At 51.1% G+C, this 15713-nt stretch overlaps 1 protein-coding gene across 1 annotated transcript in view; it reads left to right on the top strand.

The window, feature by feature from the left end:
* Positions 1 to 1150, top strand: part of ZBTB49 (zinc finger and BTB domain containing 49) — an 18512-nt gene extending 17362 nt beyond the window's left edge. The window contains exon 8 of the mRNA XM_007451503.1: positions 486 to 1150. Within this exon, the coding sequence (XP_007451565.1) occupies positions 486 to 1150 (665 nt within the window). The remainder of the gene's footprint in view (positions 1 to 485) is intronic.
* The last annotated feature ends 14563 nt before the right edge of the window (positions 1151 to 15713 follow it).

Here is a 15713-nt window from a genome sequence, read left to right as displayed (position 1 = left end):
TTCCGATCTTCTAACCTACTCTTGTGACGGGACGAGATCCCCTACCTCTAGCTTATACCCAGAGAAAGGAGATAGGACCTGGAGAAGGATGCGTAAAATTATGTTGAAAGCTGAATACATAAGTGCCTTCAGAACAGATGCTTCTAAACTATAGATTGGCTGTGTTCGATTTATGAAAATCTGAACACAACTGATGCAGTTTCCCAGTGTGGGTGTTGGGGGCAGGCGCCCAGGCCCACCCAGCGGGCACTCCTGTGCAGGGAGACGGGGCTCCAGAGCCCTCGCACGAGACGCCCAGACCACAAGGCTGCAGGTTGGAGGGGCTACAGCCGGAGAAGAGTGGAAGAGTCTGGAATCAGAGTGAGCAGGTGACAGCAGGGCTCAGCTGAGTTCACGTGAAAGCAGAGTCCTTTGGGGTTTAGCAGGGGTGGAGGGGACTCCTTCCAGAATGTTCTCCTCTGAAAAGATCCCTTTTTTTCTTCCAGGAAAATGTTTCGGAGGATCCGGCGACCTCCGCAGGCACGTCCGCACTCACACAGGGGAGAAGCCGTACACGTGTGACATCTGCAACAAGTGTTTCACCCGCTCTGCCGTGCTGCGGCGGCACAAGAAGATGCACTGCAGGGCCGATGACCAGGGGCAGGACACTCTGGAGGAGCTCACGCAGGCCATCGAGACCTCGGACCTGGAGAAATCTCAGAGCTCGGATTCTTTTTCTCAGGACGTGTCCTTGACTTTGATGCCCGTGTCTGTTAAAATCCCCGTCCACCCAGTGGAAGAAGACTCAGCGGCAGAATTTGACGGTCACTGTAAGTTCCGGTCCCTGGTTCAGTCTCACGGAGCGAGTGAGCAGGAGAAGCTCAGCTTGGGTCCCCTCAAGCTTGCCAAGCCTCACGGGCCGCAGGCGCAGCACCAGGCCTACAGCTACTCAGGCGTGGAGGCCTCGGCTGGCACGGAGCCGCTGCAAGCCGACGGCATGGCCGCGATCCGCTCGTCCCTGGCTGCCCTGGACCATCACTGCGCCGACCCCCTGGGCAGCCGCGCGTCCGCCCCTGCGTACAGGAACTCGGAGGGACAGTTCTTCTCCAGCATGACCCTCTGGGGGCTGGCGATGAAGACGCTGCAGAATGAAAGCGAGCTGGACCAGTGAGGTCCTCTGCCAGCAGCTCAGCATCAGAGGCGGCTTTAGCCCGAGAGGCTAGACTCTGTCCCTCCTGACAGAGTCAGGATGGTCGTCGGAAGTGCCTTGAGCTCAGCGTGTGGGAAGAAAGGGCTCCTGGCACATCATGGAAGTGGACGAGGGACTGAACAAGCCTTACACCCCAGAAGGCTCGAGAGACGGTCTCCCAGACGTGGTGTGAACTGCGTGTAACTACTGTACATTTTGGTCGTGGTAAAGGGAGAATATATGTATATAATAATACAGATGTTATTTTTGCATTTTTACGTGATTGAAATTTGTATCATTTTGTATTTTTATTTACAAAAAGATTTTATTTGTATAGGAAACTCATACTATAATTTAATTTGAATAAATAAAAGTTGCCTTTCTGTATAATATTGTGTTTCCACAAATATTTTTATTAACCCAAAGACCACAGTGGTATGAAAAGAGACATCAATGAGGGCTCACCCTGCAGGGATAAGTGCCAGGTTGAGTTCTTGTGCCGTCTTGGACAGTGGGCTTTGGGAGCCCTCAGAACAGAGCCTGAATCCTGGCTGCCACTTCCTGGTCAGGTCATGGGCAAGTTCCTCAACCTCTCAGAACCTTCTCTGGGTTTGCTTTTCTGCAGCGTGAGATGAATAACTTTCAGCATTCTTACAAGGCTCAGATGATCTCCTCGTCCACTTGAAAATACCTGCCCAGGGTCTGGTTGCTGACAGAGCTTCTAAACGCGTCCAGTCTCTCAGCCGCCCAGCAGACCTGCTGGCCTCTGCGGGACAGTGAGTCGCGTCTGTAGCGCTGTCGCGGGAAGGTCAAAATGAGAGCAAGTGCACGGAAAGTGCGGTTACCTGTGTGGGCCGCGGAAGTCACTGGCCTGTAGAACTGCTTGCACAAAGGACTAGGATGCTTGAGGTGCCTCCAAATACCGTCGTCATCAGTTCTGGCCCGGAAATAAAATACGACAAACGAGAGAGGCACGGGTAGGTGAGGATTTCCATGGAAAACCCGTGGTTGCAGAATAGGATGTCAGCTCTGAAATCAGATTCAGGTTCAGCTCCTGACGTTCCCAACCGTTAAGGGCGCTGCAGTCCCGCAAGGCTGCCCTGAAGATGGAAGAGCCTGAGGTCGCGGGGGGCTGTAGCCTGCACGAGAACATGCAGCTGGTAAAGCTGAGGCCCACGGTCTCCTTGGGGCCGCGCCTGGCTCTGAACTTGATGCCTGGTAGTCGCACATGGATGGTCATCGCCCTCTGCCTTCCCGCTTGTCCTCTTTCTCATCCCCGCCACCTCTTTCCAGCTCCTCCCTCTAGTACTCCAGCCCCGGCAGCCCTGCATCCCCACCAGGACCTGGAGCCCATTGGTCAGCTCATCTCACTGCCCCTCACCCCTCGTGTCCCTGTCTACCTCTTTCCCAGGCTGCACCCCATGGGCCAACGTGCTGTGATCCGCCCGCCGGCCTCTTTATCAAACTTCCCTGGTAAAGCCTTGCCCTCTGCTCCTGCACGTGGGGAGCTGAGCCAGGCTGGTGAGAAGCAGCCATCCTCTGGTTTCTACCACAACTCATTCCTGGTGAGCCCGGGGTCTGTGTGGCCTCCTTCCTCATTGATCGAGGCCCTGTGCCGTCCTGGACAACTCCTTCTCAGTCTGCACGGTGTTCTCCAACCTCCCCGCTCCATCCTCCCGCCCATGAGCTTGCTTCCTGTTTCTCTGGGGACTTAGAAGCAAATAGGAAGGCCTCCTCAACCTCCCCCCACACCTACCAAATCGCTGTGCCTGTAGGTTGTACCCTCACCTAACTGCTGCCTCCCCCCACCCCACCTCTCTATACCCCGGCACCCAGCCTTGTTTTTCTCATTAGGACTTTCCACTTTCTAACCTACTATAGATTTCTCTTGTTTCCCCACCGGGAAGTAAGCACCTGAGATGTTTGTCTCTTGTTCTCTGCTCTATCTCCAGTGCCGGGACAGTGCCTGGCATTTAATAGATGCTCAGTAAATAATTGTCAAAGGAATGATCTTGGAATTCCTTTTAGTCACAATGTGGGCCCGCCTGGATTGGTCCTCTAATTTACTTTCCTCTCTGGCACCCTGTTCGGTCAGTTGACCTTTGTCCCCACTACTCCATTAGAACCCTTTCTGTCCAGGTCTCCATTGCTCGCCCAGTGATCAGTTCTCAGTCCCCATCTCAGTTGACTCTTGGGCAGTACTGACAGCTCAGCAGTGAATTGACCCTTCCTCCATGAGACAAGAACCAAGACTTCCTGGAGGACCAGTCGCTCTAGGTTTCCCCTTCCCTCACTGACTGCTCAGTCTCGGGCTCCTGTTCCCCTCCTCATTGGCCCACATTTAAAAGTTAGGGTGCCTCAGAGCACAGGCCTGGGCCATTCCTGTCCTTCGTCTCACTAGACCTCCTCCACATGTCTAATGACCCTATGTGCTATCCGTTTGCTCATCTCTCCCAAACTTGTGTGTGTCCTGGGCCTCTCCCCAAAACTCTAGAATCCTGTACCCAACTGCCTACCCGTCATCTTTCTCTGAATGTCCAAAAGACATCTCAGAAAATTTTCAAAACTAAGCTCGTCATCCTCTCCACTTCTCTTGCCCACCTCACTAAATGGCAACCCCATTCTTCCACTGGCTCAGACTAAAAACCCAAAGAGTTACCCCACTTCCATCAGTAACATGGAGTGCCTCCTGTGCACCTGGGTTTTACCCAAGGCACAAAGAATAAGATTGCCTAGGCTGAGGTAACCTTAAATAAATCTGCTTGACAAGGACAATAATTTGTTCTTGTACAATAAAAGTATAGGAAAAAATTAAAGCCAAAGCTTTAAAATTCATATTTCCTGCCCCTTTCCTTTTCTCCCCTTATTACTCTGCCCAAAAGACTTAACCTAAGTAAGGAAAAACTTAGGATTAGTGAAAAGGCTTGGAAGTGTGCTAATGTGTTCTTGGATGGAAGATTATCTTGCAGTAGGCCAGGCCTTGACTTTGTGTTGTGCACATAGCATGGACCATCCTCAGCAAGAATAAGAGTGTGTTTGTGTGTGTGTGTGTATACATACATGTGTATGCATGCACACGCACATCATTGACCCCAGAGTCAGGAGACCTGGATTGTGTTCTCAGCTCCATCACCAACTGTGTGACAAATGCCCTCCTCTCTCTGGACTTCAGTATCCAGACAGTGGAATGAGGTTTTCTCAGTTATATTGTTCTGTGAACATTCTCGAAGGACAGCCGTGACTAGGTTCCTATGGAACCTTCCTGGGCCAAGAACTGCCTTTCATTACAGAAGTGGGGTACAGAGGCCAAGAGATTGGGCAGGTCTCCAGACGAACCCCAGCATCTTAGAATGTCTGAGCTGGAAGAGACCTTAGGAATTATATCCTGTTTCCATGGGTCTCCACTTTCTATGAGGTCGAATGGAAGCCTTGTTAACAATGCAGATCTTTGGAAATTTTGATTCTGTAGGTCAGGGCCAAGGCCTAGGAGCTGCACTTTAGCAAGTTTCCCAGATGATTCTCAGGCAGGTGGTGTAAGGACAGTAGTTGAAGAAACTCTGCTCTAGTCTGAGTCCCTCATTGGATAGACGCCCTGAGTTGGGAGGTGACTTACCCAGTCATAATAGCAGCATCGTGTTTGTCTTGTGCCAGGCACAATGCAAACACTTTACCAGTGTCAACTCGTTTAAACTCCATGACCCCCTGCAAGGTAGATCCTGTGATCGTCCCCATCTACAGATGAGGAAAGTGACCCCCGGGAGGTCATGGAACTTGCCCAGTTCCGCCCAGCCAGGAGTTTGGGTCCCAAGGTCCTGGGTGAGTTGGTGGCCCCAAAGCCAGGATCAGATCCAGCCGGGCTTGCCTGCCCAGGTGGGTGATGTGTTTTCAGAGAACAGCCTGCTGCTGTGATATTCATGAAACATGATCTTGCTTCTGCGGGAGCTTATCACACCCTCTTCTTTTTAATTTCTTTTTTCTAAGTAACATGATCAAAAGAGAAAAATCAGAAAATACAACAAGTAACAAGGAAAAATATTTCCATCACCCAGAGATGATGTTGATGACAAATGTGATTCTAGTCCTGACGCCAGCTTGACGCCTGCTGGGACACCCCAGCCTGGGAAACCCCAGCCTCCGTATTTCTCATGCATCTTCTCATTAAGCCCCTTCAACAGCCAAGGAGTTAGAACACTGTTTACATCTTGGTTTGTTTCCTCTGCAATCAGATACAAATAAATTTAGGCACTCCACCTTTTTTTAAATCAGCTCGTACCATACACATATCTTTTGGCTTTTTCACAAAGCAAATCATCATAAATATCTCTTCTTGTCAAAGAATGTGTTGACCTCACTGCTCTGATTCCCCGTCTCATATCCCATCACGACCCCTGCAGTTTGAAGCTGTTTGTGAAGGGTCCAGAGCAGTTCTGGGCAGATGGCAGGTGCTCCACAAAAAAAGCCCTCTTTTCCTTGAAGTTCCAAGGAAATCTACAGGCCACTCCAGCTGTTTCGTGTTGTGTTTTCTTCTCGCCACCAGATGGCAGTATAGCCCCTCACAATAAGCAGAGACCCTGACTGGAGGACCTCAAATGCCAAGGCTGGCCCCAGAGGCTGCTGGGGCCACTTGCGCTCACCTGAGCCCCCCACCCCACATAGAAGCCTGTTGGCAACATAACATTCTCCTCCCCAGTTGGAGGGATGTGTCACTAGGAAGGGAAGACATTTGCTCATTTATTTTTCAACCTTGCTGTGTGCCAACAACGTTCCAGGCTCCTGGGTTCAAAGTGGCTCTAAGAGCAGACGCCACAAAACATGGTTTTGTGAGCCTCTCCATGGTTCTCTGGGTTCTCATGTCTCCTCTCTACGAATGGGCTTTAAAAATAGCTCCAACTCACGGTGACCCGTGAAAACCCGATGCTAAGTAAAGGAAGCCAGACATAGAAGTTCACATGTGATGCATGATTCCATTTATATGAAATGCCCAGAATAGGCAAATCCATAGAGAAAGAAAGCAGATGAGCAGCTGCCAGGGGCTGGGGGAGGGCGGGATGGGAAGTGACCGCTCATGAGTTTGGGGTTCCCACTTGGGTTGATGAAAAGATTCTAGAACTAGATAGTGGTTGTTAAGGACTGAATTGTGTCTCCCTCCTCAAAAAGTGAGGCCGTAAGGCTGGGACCCGATCCCATAGAACCATGTCCTTATAAGAAGGGACCCCAGAGGTGATCAGGAAGTGGGGACCGGGGCTTCCCAGGCTTCTAAGGGGTGACCTCAGTGAGTTCACCCACAGGATGCCTGGAGGGGTGAATCAGGATGGGTCTGCCCTCTTCCCTCTGGCTTCAGGACAAAAGTATCCTGTGTCCTGCGCCCCAGAGCTGGTTTCACCATCTCCTGAGAACCCTCTAAACCAGCTGGGCCTGGCCCATGATGTGCTGACAGAGGAGAGAAAGGAATTGTGAAAACCCTGTCCCTCTCACAGAACCCTGGCTTTCCAATCTGTTGTCTTGCTGCAGCATTTGTTCGGCATGCCAAAATCAGAATAGTACCTGGAGCTTTCTCTCTGCTTCCTCTGTGATCTTCCTGACCCCACCTCCACCCAAGGCAGATAGATGTTTTTGATCATCATGCAGGAAGTTCTCAGAAGCAAAAGAGAAACAAACTGAATAATTTTCCAAGCAGTACCCTTTAGAGTTAAACATACATAATGCAAAAGCATAAACGTGATTCAGCCCGGGGCCAACAGCAATGCAAAATAATTCTTGTCTACGGACAGGCAGACCCTGTCCTGCCCAGCAGAGGTTCAGCTGGCTTCTCCCCTGATGTAAAAAAACAGCCCTGCCTCCATTTCATATCATTGCAATATTCCTGACCTGAAAATGTGTCAGTTCTTTGGAGTCTCTGTTGAACAACCTAGAACATCTGCCCAGTTCCCTCCCCGATTAACATGTTAAATAAAACCTACAACATATTCATTTTTATATCTTTGTGAGAGGCATGATTTTTTCCTCTTTTTAAAAAAAAATTATTTCTAACAGACTTCTGAAAGTGAAGGGTGATCCAGAATAGACAAAATTTTCTCCTGTTTATTGTTTAATTTATGCCTGTATTTGGTAGATTTCCAAACATAGAGTGTATTAGTTTGCCTGGGCTGCCAAAACAAAGTACCGCAGACTGGGCAGCTGAAACAACAGAAATTAATTTTCTTCCAGTTCTGGAGGCTGGAAGCCTGAGATCAAGGTCTTGGTAGGGTTAGTTCCTTCTGAGGCCTGTCTCCTTGGCTTGTAGACTGCCGTCTTTTCCCTGTGTCATCACAAGGTCGCCCCCTGTGTGTGTCTGTCTCCTAATCTCTTCTCCTAAGGACACCAGTCCTATTGGATCAGGGCCCACCCATACGACCTCATTTTATCTTAATGGCCTCTTTAAAGACTCTATCCAAATACAGTCACGTTCTGAGGTCCTAGAGGTTAGGACTTCAACATATGAATTTGGTGGGGGGCAGATCATAATTCAGCTCGTAACATAGCGCAAGAAACAGGACGGGCTGGAGTCCATGGCATGGAGGGATGGCCAGGAATCCTGCTGGGTGACCTGGCAGAGGCAGCTGTGCCCGTGCCCCCCGGGGCTGCCACCAGAAGTGTGCTGAGTTACCCAGTTCATGAATCTGCCTATGATTCTGAGAGACCACAGCAGCAAGGCCAGTGACAGACAAGTCTGACTGCTAAAGGAACCTGGTCATTTTACTTTTGGTCCCTGAGATTCTCCAATTACCAAGTGATTTTATCAGGGCCCTTGGCTGTAGACAGCCTGATCCTTCAACTGTAGGAAAAAAAGAGAGAATGGACCATCGGCTTTGAGAATAGAGTCTGCTTCCTGCCAGCTGACCTGTTGGGGCTGGTTTGGCCTCAGGGTTTCCCAAGCAGTCCTGGCCATAGGATCTTTAATCCGTCACATGGCAGGTGAAAGCCACAGAGCAGAAGAAACCGATTCACCAGAGGCTGGGGCCAGAGGCTTGTGTGCACGGCCCCTCATCCCTCTATTGCCCACCAGCCTTGACCCCGAGGAGGCTCCATGAGGCCTCCCGGGGACTCCAAGGAGAGCAGTGTGCAAACTGCTGGCCTTGGGGTTACTGCTGGGAGTGTCACCGCATTTCCTGCCACCCGGCCCCTGCACGGTTCCATTATTTTGTTCTTCATTAAGACTTGCCTTGCTCTAAGATTATAGAAATATAAATAAACTTTTATCTTTCTAAAGTATACAAGGAGACTGAGACAAAGAGGACACAGAGGCAGGGGTAAGGTGAAACGAGGGTGTGTATATAATATACAATGTACACTGTTCAGGGGTGTTATGGACTGAATGTTCCCGTCCCCCTCCCCAATTCATATGGTGAAGCCATGACCCCCAGTATGGCTGTATTGGGGGATGGGGCCTCTAGTGAGATGATTAAGGTTAAGTAAGGTCACCAGGGAGGGGCCCTGATCCAATAGGATTAGTATCTTCATGAGAAGAGACGCCAGAGATTTCTCTCTCCATGGAAAGGCCATGTAAGGACATAGCAAGAAGACAGCCACATCCTGCCAAAATTCTTATGCTGAAGTCCTAACCCCCAGGATCTCAGAACATGATCCTATTTGGAAATGGGGTCATTCAGATATAATCAGTCAAGTTAAATTAGATCATCCTGGAGTAGGGTGGGCCCTAATCCAATATGACTGGTATCCTTATAAAAGGAGAAATTTGGACGCAGACACACGGGAAGAATGCCATGTGACGACTGCAGTTCTGCTGCCACAACCAAGAAACTAGGAGAGCGATCTGGACCAGATTCTTCCTTAGCACCTTCAGATGGGCCATAGCCCTGCCATCACCTTGATTTTGACTCTAGCCTCCAGACTTTTGAGGCAGCAAATGTCTGTTAAGCTCCTTGGTGGTGGTCCTTTGTTATGGTAGCCCTAGCAAACTCTCAGTATGCATACAGTCCTGCCAATTTACGCACGTGAGAATCGCCTTCAGCCATGAGATTCCTGGCGGCCAAAGGAAAGAGGGAATCTGTTATTGGAATCTCAGCATGTCTTATGGGCTAAGCTGGCCACCTCAAGAGAAATGCTGGGTCCCAACACAGTACCTGGCACCCAGGCAGCGCTCAAAAATAAATGTTACCTGGCATTTTTATTTTTAATTTTTCTTATTTTTAATTTTTTAGCCACTGATTTCTATGAAATCATCACTTTGGGAAATGGCAGACTAAAATCTGAGTTTCCCTCCAGCTCTGTGGTTTTAAGATCTTACAGTCCTCTTGCAGGGGCTGGTGATGGTTTTCATTGCAGAGGAGGAGCTGGTATGGGAATCGGAGGGCTGTGGGCTCGGGCCAAACCACAGGGCTGGGCCAGCCAGGTGCCGGCGGGGAGGAGCCCTGTTCCCAGGCATGTGCCGGGGCCATGCCAGCATGTTTATAGCTGCTTGCCTGCCTGCACCTGCACTGGTGGACAGATCCCAGTATTTTCTCACCAAGCTCACACCGACTTCAGGGTTCCCCCAACACTGTGCTCCAGGCAAACAGGGCCAACCAGACCAGCTGCACCAAAGAGGAAGGATGAAATGATCCCCAAAGCCCCTTCAGAGTGAATGGTCTAGAATTCCATCATCTGTGTCATGGGCCTCCAGACTGTGCTTCTGGCAAACAGGGCCAACCAGACCAGCTGCACCAAAGAGGAAGGATGAAATGATCCCCAAAGCCCCTTCAGAGTGAATGGTCTAGAATTCCATCATCTGTGTCATGGGCCTCCAGACTGTGCTTCTTTAGCCTTTATGCTTTCATTCTCACAGTTTGGAGGGTCTTTGAGTTGGTCCGAGTGTCCATCTCTCGCTAGTTCGTGCCCTCCTTGGAGTGGACGTGTAGGGGTGCCTCACAGCCCCTGACACCATCACTCACCCGCTGAGGCCTCTGCAGGGCACAGACCTTCGCAGTGACACCCAGTGCAGTGTTCAGTTTCTCATGCTCCAGCCACCCGAGTGCATCCCCTGGCACTTGGAGCATAGTAAGTTGCTTGATTTTGTCAAGTAGAAAACAAATCTGACCTTATATCCATTAAGATAGCTACTATCAAAAAAAAAAAAAAAAGAAAATAACAAATGTTGGTAAGGATATGAAAAAATTGAAACCCTTGTGCAGTGTGGGTGAGAATGTAAAATGAGGCAACCACTATAGAAAACAACATAGAGGCTCCTCACATTTTTTTAAATTTAAAAATTAAAATGTTTTAAGTTTTTAAAATTAATTTTTAAAAAATTAAAAATTGACCCAGCAAACCCACTTGTGGGTATATATCCAAAAGAATTGAAAGTAGACAAAATATTTGCACATCCACGTTCATAGCAGCGTTATTCACAAGGGCTAAGAGGTGGAAACAACCCAAGTGTCCATCAACAGAAGAATGAATCAACAAAATGTGGTCTAACTCTGTCTATTCAATGGAATATTATTCAGCCCTGAAAAGGAAGGAAATCCTGGTACATGCTACAACATGGAGGACGTTTGAGGACATTATGCTCAGTGAAATAAGCCAGCACAAAAGGACAAATACTGTAGACTTCCACTAATATGGTACTTAGAGGAGACAAGTTCATAGAGACAGAAAGTAGAATGGTGGTCACCAGGGGCTGAGGGAGGGAGGGATGGGAAGTGGTTTAATGAGGACAGAGTTTCAGTTTTGCAAGATGAAAAAGTTCCGGAGATGGATGGTGCTTGAGGTAGCATAACGATGAGCACAACTGAACCATACACTTAAAAAGGGTGAAGATAGGGCTTCCCTGGTGGCGCAGTGGTTAAGAGTCCGCCTGCCGTTGCAGGGGACATGGGTTCGTGCCCCGGTCCGGGAGGATCCTACGTGCCGCGGAGTGGCTGGGCCCGTGAGCCGTGGCCGCTGAGCCTGCGCGTCTGGAGCCTGTGCTCCGCGACGGGAGAGGCCACAGCAGTGAGAGACCCGCGTACTGCAAAAAAAAAAAGGGTGAAGATGGTAAATTTTACGTTACGTGTTTTTACTGCAACTGAAAAAAAAGGAGACAAGCACATATAAAAAAACAAACAAACCAATCTGGACTTAGGTAAGGAGAGACTTTTCCAGACAGGATCTTTGCAAGAGTGGGGAGGGACAATCACATTAGGGTAGAGGCTGGGATCATGAGCTGAGCAAGCCTCCCAGGGCCAGGCAGGGGAAGGACCCTTCCTCCACAGGGAGGTGCCAACGTGCCAATGAAGAGCCCGGTGGACGGGGTAGAGGTGGAGTGATGGGCAGTACATCAGAGGACGTCTTTCCTGTCATCAGCCAAGTGTCCTTGGGAGGCCGTTAAGAGGTGTAGTATGCTGGCGCAGGCCAAGGGCAGCCAGACTTCAGGAGCCTTGGGGGAGGGCAGAAGCTTCACTAAGGTTTGGTGAAGTCGGATGACCAAACACGGACCTGTCCAGGTTGGTCAGTGGGGACAAACAGTTCAGCTAATCTTTTTATTTTTTTTGGCCATGCCACGCAGCATGCGGGATCTTAGTTCCCCGACCGGGGATCAAACCCGTGCCCCCTGCAGTGGAAGTGCAGAGTCCTAACCACTGGAGCACCAGGGAATTCCTCAGCTAATCTTTCATGGGCAAAGGATGGTAATTTGGAGGGTCTGACCTTGTCACAGGTAAATGGTGGTTGTGGGGAGAGGATCTGTGAGTTGCAACCGAGTCACCTGGGGAAGGTTGGTGCTTTGCAGTGAGCCGTCTTTGCAGAACACAGAAGGTTGAGAGGGTTTCTAAATCTTCGCTGTTTTCCAGGGGCAGGTAAAATTCAGCATCGTCGATTGAGCAGGATGGAAGTGATCAGTGCTGGGGAGGACATGTCTTTTCTGGCACAGAGCACACCCTCAGTAGACACTCATGAACGAAGGAGTGAATGAATGAATGAATGAGTTGGCAGAAGGGAGCAAGCACCATGGGTTGCGGTGGTCAGAGGGAGGCTCCCCAGAGAAGGCGGGATCTGAAGTGGGTGTGATGGATGCACAGGAGACGGGACACCTTGAGGATCAGAGCAACAAAGCAGTTGCAAGAGACGGGAAGGCAAAACCATTGTTCATTATATATTATACATGAGGCCCTAGGCAGTTCCATCAGGAAAACAGAAACCTCTCTAGTTATTTCAAGCAGAAAAGGCAAGGAATTGACTGCTTACAAAGCCAGAGGAGCGAATGTCCGGCCCTGCTCCAGACTCATCTAGAACCCTTTTTCTCTTTCCCACCCTGATTTTCCAGCCTTGGTTGCCATGAGGCTCTGGGGCTCAGTCTCCCTGAATACAAAGACCAAGTCCCAGTCTCTGCCAGTCACAGCCAGAGGCCCCCCTCTGCTTGCCCTTGACTGGAGCCCTCCAGTGGCCTCCTTGTATTTCCTGTGAATCCCCCAGAGGAGACACTGCTGGAACCCAAGCTTTCCAAACAGACCTCCCACCTGTACAAACAAGATCAAGGGAAGCTGGGCTCCAATCCAGCTGCACCCATCAGGGACCAGCTCCCCTCACCGGCCTGGCTACTTTCAGGGCTTGAGGGATGGAGGTGGTGGCCTGGGGCCAGCCAGAGACAGTGGTAGTGGCCAAGACAATGCTCAGGTCTCAGAACAGGGCCCTGGCCTCTCAGCTGGTCAAGGTGGATGGATGGGGGATCAGAGGAGGCTCAGCATGCACACAGGGTGTTCCCACATCACCCCCAAGGTCCAAGATGGTAGCAGGTGACTGAACAGGAAGCAGAAGCTCGTCACTCAGACTCCACTACACCTATGCCGGGCTCCACCTGGCTCCCCACACCCAGCTCCCTCCACGCAGACAATCCCAGCAGTTCTCAACTGCCCATGGGCCACCCATGGGCCACCCATACTCTCACATGGCAACACCATCACCACCACCTCCTACCCAGGCATCCTTGCCTTCTCCCCTCCTCTCTGCTTCCCCTCAGCTCCTACCCCACAATTCAGTTCCTGCAATAAACCTTCCCCATCCCTACCCAGCGGACAGTTGCCTATGAGACCGCACAGTATAGCAGTTACGGGTGTGACCACTTGTCGACTCAAGCCCATATCCCAGTCACCTCCATCCTCGCCGGGTGGTCAGAGGCAAGTTCTTCCCGGCTTCAGTTTCCTCGTTCATACCCTGGGTACGTGATACACCTACCTCACGGGGCTGGTACAAAGCGGGTGTGGGATGGTCATTCACAAGCTCACCTGATCCAGGTATGCAGTTGTGCTGTTATCATTCCTGGTGCCCTTCCCTCCATCAGGGACCGTGCTCCCTGGGTTTCGTGCCTGTCTCACCCACTAGAGCAGGGGCTGAGACCGTCCACTGTTACAGCTGCCCTTGGCTCCGTGCCTGGCACCTGTTCATCCCTGTTCACGGTGATGGATATGAATGTGCCAGGACACATGGGCTCCAGAATGTGGCAGGCAGAGGAAATTAGTCTCTGCTTCCCCGACATCTTGCACACAGGCAGTGTGAAAAGGGTGGTTGGGGTCTAGGAAGACCTCCAGCAGAGGCCCAATCTTCTAGGTCAAAATACCAAGAGCCTTCTAGAAACGGACACATTCGCCAAAGGTCCAGCTGTCTGGGCAGCACGTTCATTGCCGGTGGCGCAAGTAGACCCTCCTGTGTACATGACTCATTGTGATAAACGTTGTGAGGATCAGTCCCCTTGCTGCTGTCGTTCATTAGAGCAGATTTTCAAAGCACAGCTTGCTTGTAGTGGAAGCCCAGGCTGGAAAGGAAGATTCCTCAGGATTTCTCACTCCTGTACGGGGCTTGGTGCTGTCCCACCAGGTTTTCTTAAAGCGAGGCCACCTGAGCCCTCCCAGGAGGGAGGATGACAGCGAAACTAGTTTATTGAACAAGAGGCTCCGCGAAGGGCAATGGAAGCGGAAGTGTTTGCTTTCTCGTGTCTGCCCCTTTCAGCCTGGTCCCCAGAAGAGATCCTGGCAGATCCCGCAGTTTCCCCAGTCACTCTTGGAGGACGCTCCATGTGCCATTATCCAGCTGTTAAAGCGTCAGTCCCAGTGGGCTCTCAAGCCTTCAATCTGACATCTAATTTACAAATTCTCGGGTGCGGAGCCGTGCCCCCGCCCCCCGGCTTTCCCACCGCTCCTCTCCCCGCTTGCAGGCTTCTGCGTCCTGGGAGCTGTGTCCGGCGCCCCCAGCACGTGTGTCAGGGCTGCTGCAGAGAAAGCAGGACAGCCTCCCGTAGCTGGTGGAGCTGGAGCTCACTCTCAGCTGTGAAATGACCTTGGCCATGGCAGACACAGGCCTGCAGTCATTCTGTGCCCACTTGTATGGCTTCTTTGGAGCCTGCCCGAGTCACTGGAGCCGATAGCTGCTGACAACACCCTGTCGGGCCCTGGCTTCCAGAAGGCCCCCCTGCACAGATGCCTTCTGCGAGGCCCTGGGGCCAGCTCAGCCATGCCCCCAAGATGTGCAGGTCCTCACCCCCCAGACCCTGTAAATGTCACGTTATACAGCAGAAGGGACTCTGCAGGTGTGATTAAAGTCATGGATCTTGAGATGGGGAGGTTATCCTGTATTATCTGGCTGGGCCCTAAGCATCATCACAAAGGTCTTTATAAGAAGGAGGCGGAGGGAGATTTGACACAAAAGAAGGAGGTGACGTGACGGCAGAACCAAAGAGAGATTTGAAGTGGCCAGACACTGCAGACCCAGCCTGGTGACCAGGACGTGGACCTCCTGGAGGTTACGTTGTAGTGGAAGGAGGCAAGTAGGCAAACAGCTAGCAAGGTATTTTCAGAGAACGGTAAATGCTACGAAGGTCATACAACGGGGTGGCCCATTACCCACCCTGGAGAGGGCCGTGTGGGGAGGAAGGTGCTTGAATGAGATGCCAGGTTTCCCCGCCACTGAGTCGGTGTGTGTGTTGGGTCCTCAAGTACATGTGAACTAAAATTCAGGTATGAAATGCAGGCAGGAGGACAAAATGCAGCCTTGCCCCGGGGCCCCGGAACACTCTTGCAAAACCCCTGAGTGGTTTCCTTTCTTTCCCAGTGGGTTGGTGCTACCTGTTCATTCATTCGTTCATTCACCTAACAGTTATCTTTGGAACACTCCTTACTCCAATTGTGTGCTACGCGTTTTGCCATCTGTCCCCTCATCCGAGCTTCGTAGGCCTCACCCCAGGCCGCTGGGTCCAGCAACCCCGGGACCAGTGGGCTCAGCAAATGCCTGCCTCCCCTTCCCGAGTCAGGCTGTCCAGCTCCCCCCACAGGAGAGCCCCACCTGCTCAGGTGGGGGCCCCCTCATCGCCAGGAAAGGTTAGTTGCAAGGTGTTTCCCAGGTCTGCCCCCGCAAGAGTCGGAATCCCCTGGTCCAGGATGAGGGTCTGGGAACGTGCAGTCACAGCGCATTTCTGGGGTGCAAGTTTGGGAAACACTGCGTTTCAGTTAAGCTTCTCAAACTTTGCTGTGCAGGCAGCTCCCTGGGGCTGGGGAGAGGGGCTGGTTAAATGAGATTCTGGTTCAGCAGCAGCTCGGGG

This window comes from Lipotes vexillifer, unplaced genomic scaffold, assembly GCF_000442215.2.
Source record: "Lipotes vexillifer unplaced genomic scaffold, Lipotes_vexillifer_v1.1 scaffold1417, whole genome shotgun sequence".
NCBI lineage: Eukaryota > Metazoa > Chordata > Mammalia > Artiodactyla > Lipotidae > Lipotes > Lipotes vexillifer.
This window is presented reverse-complemented; position numbering and strand designations above follow the sequence as displayed.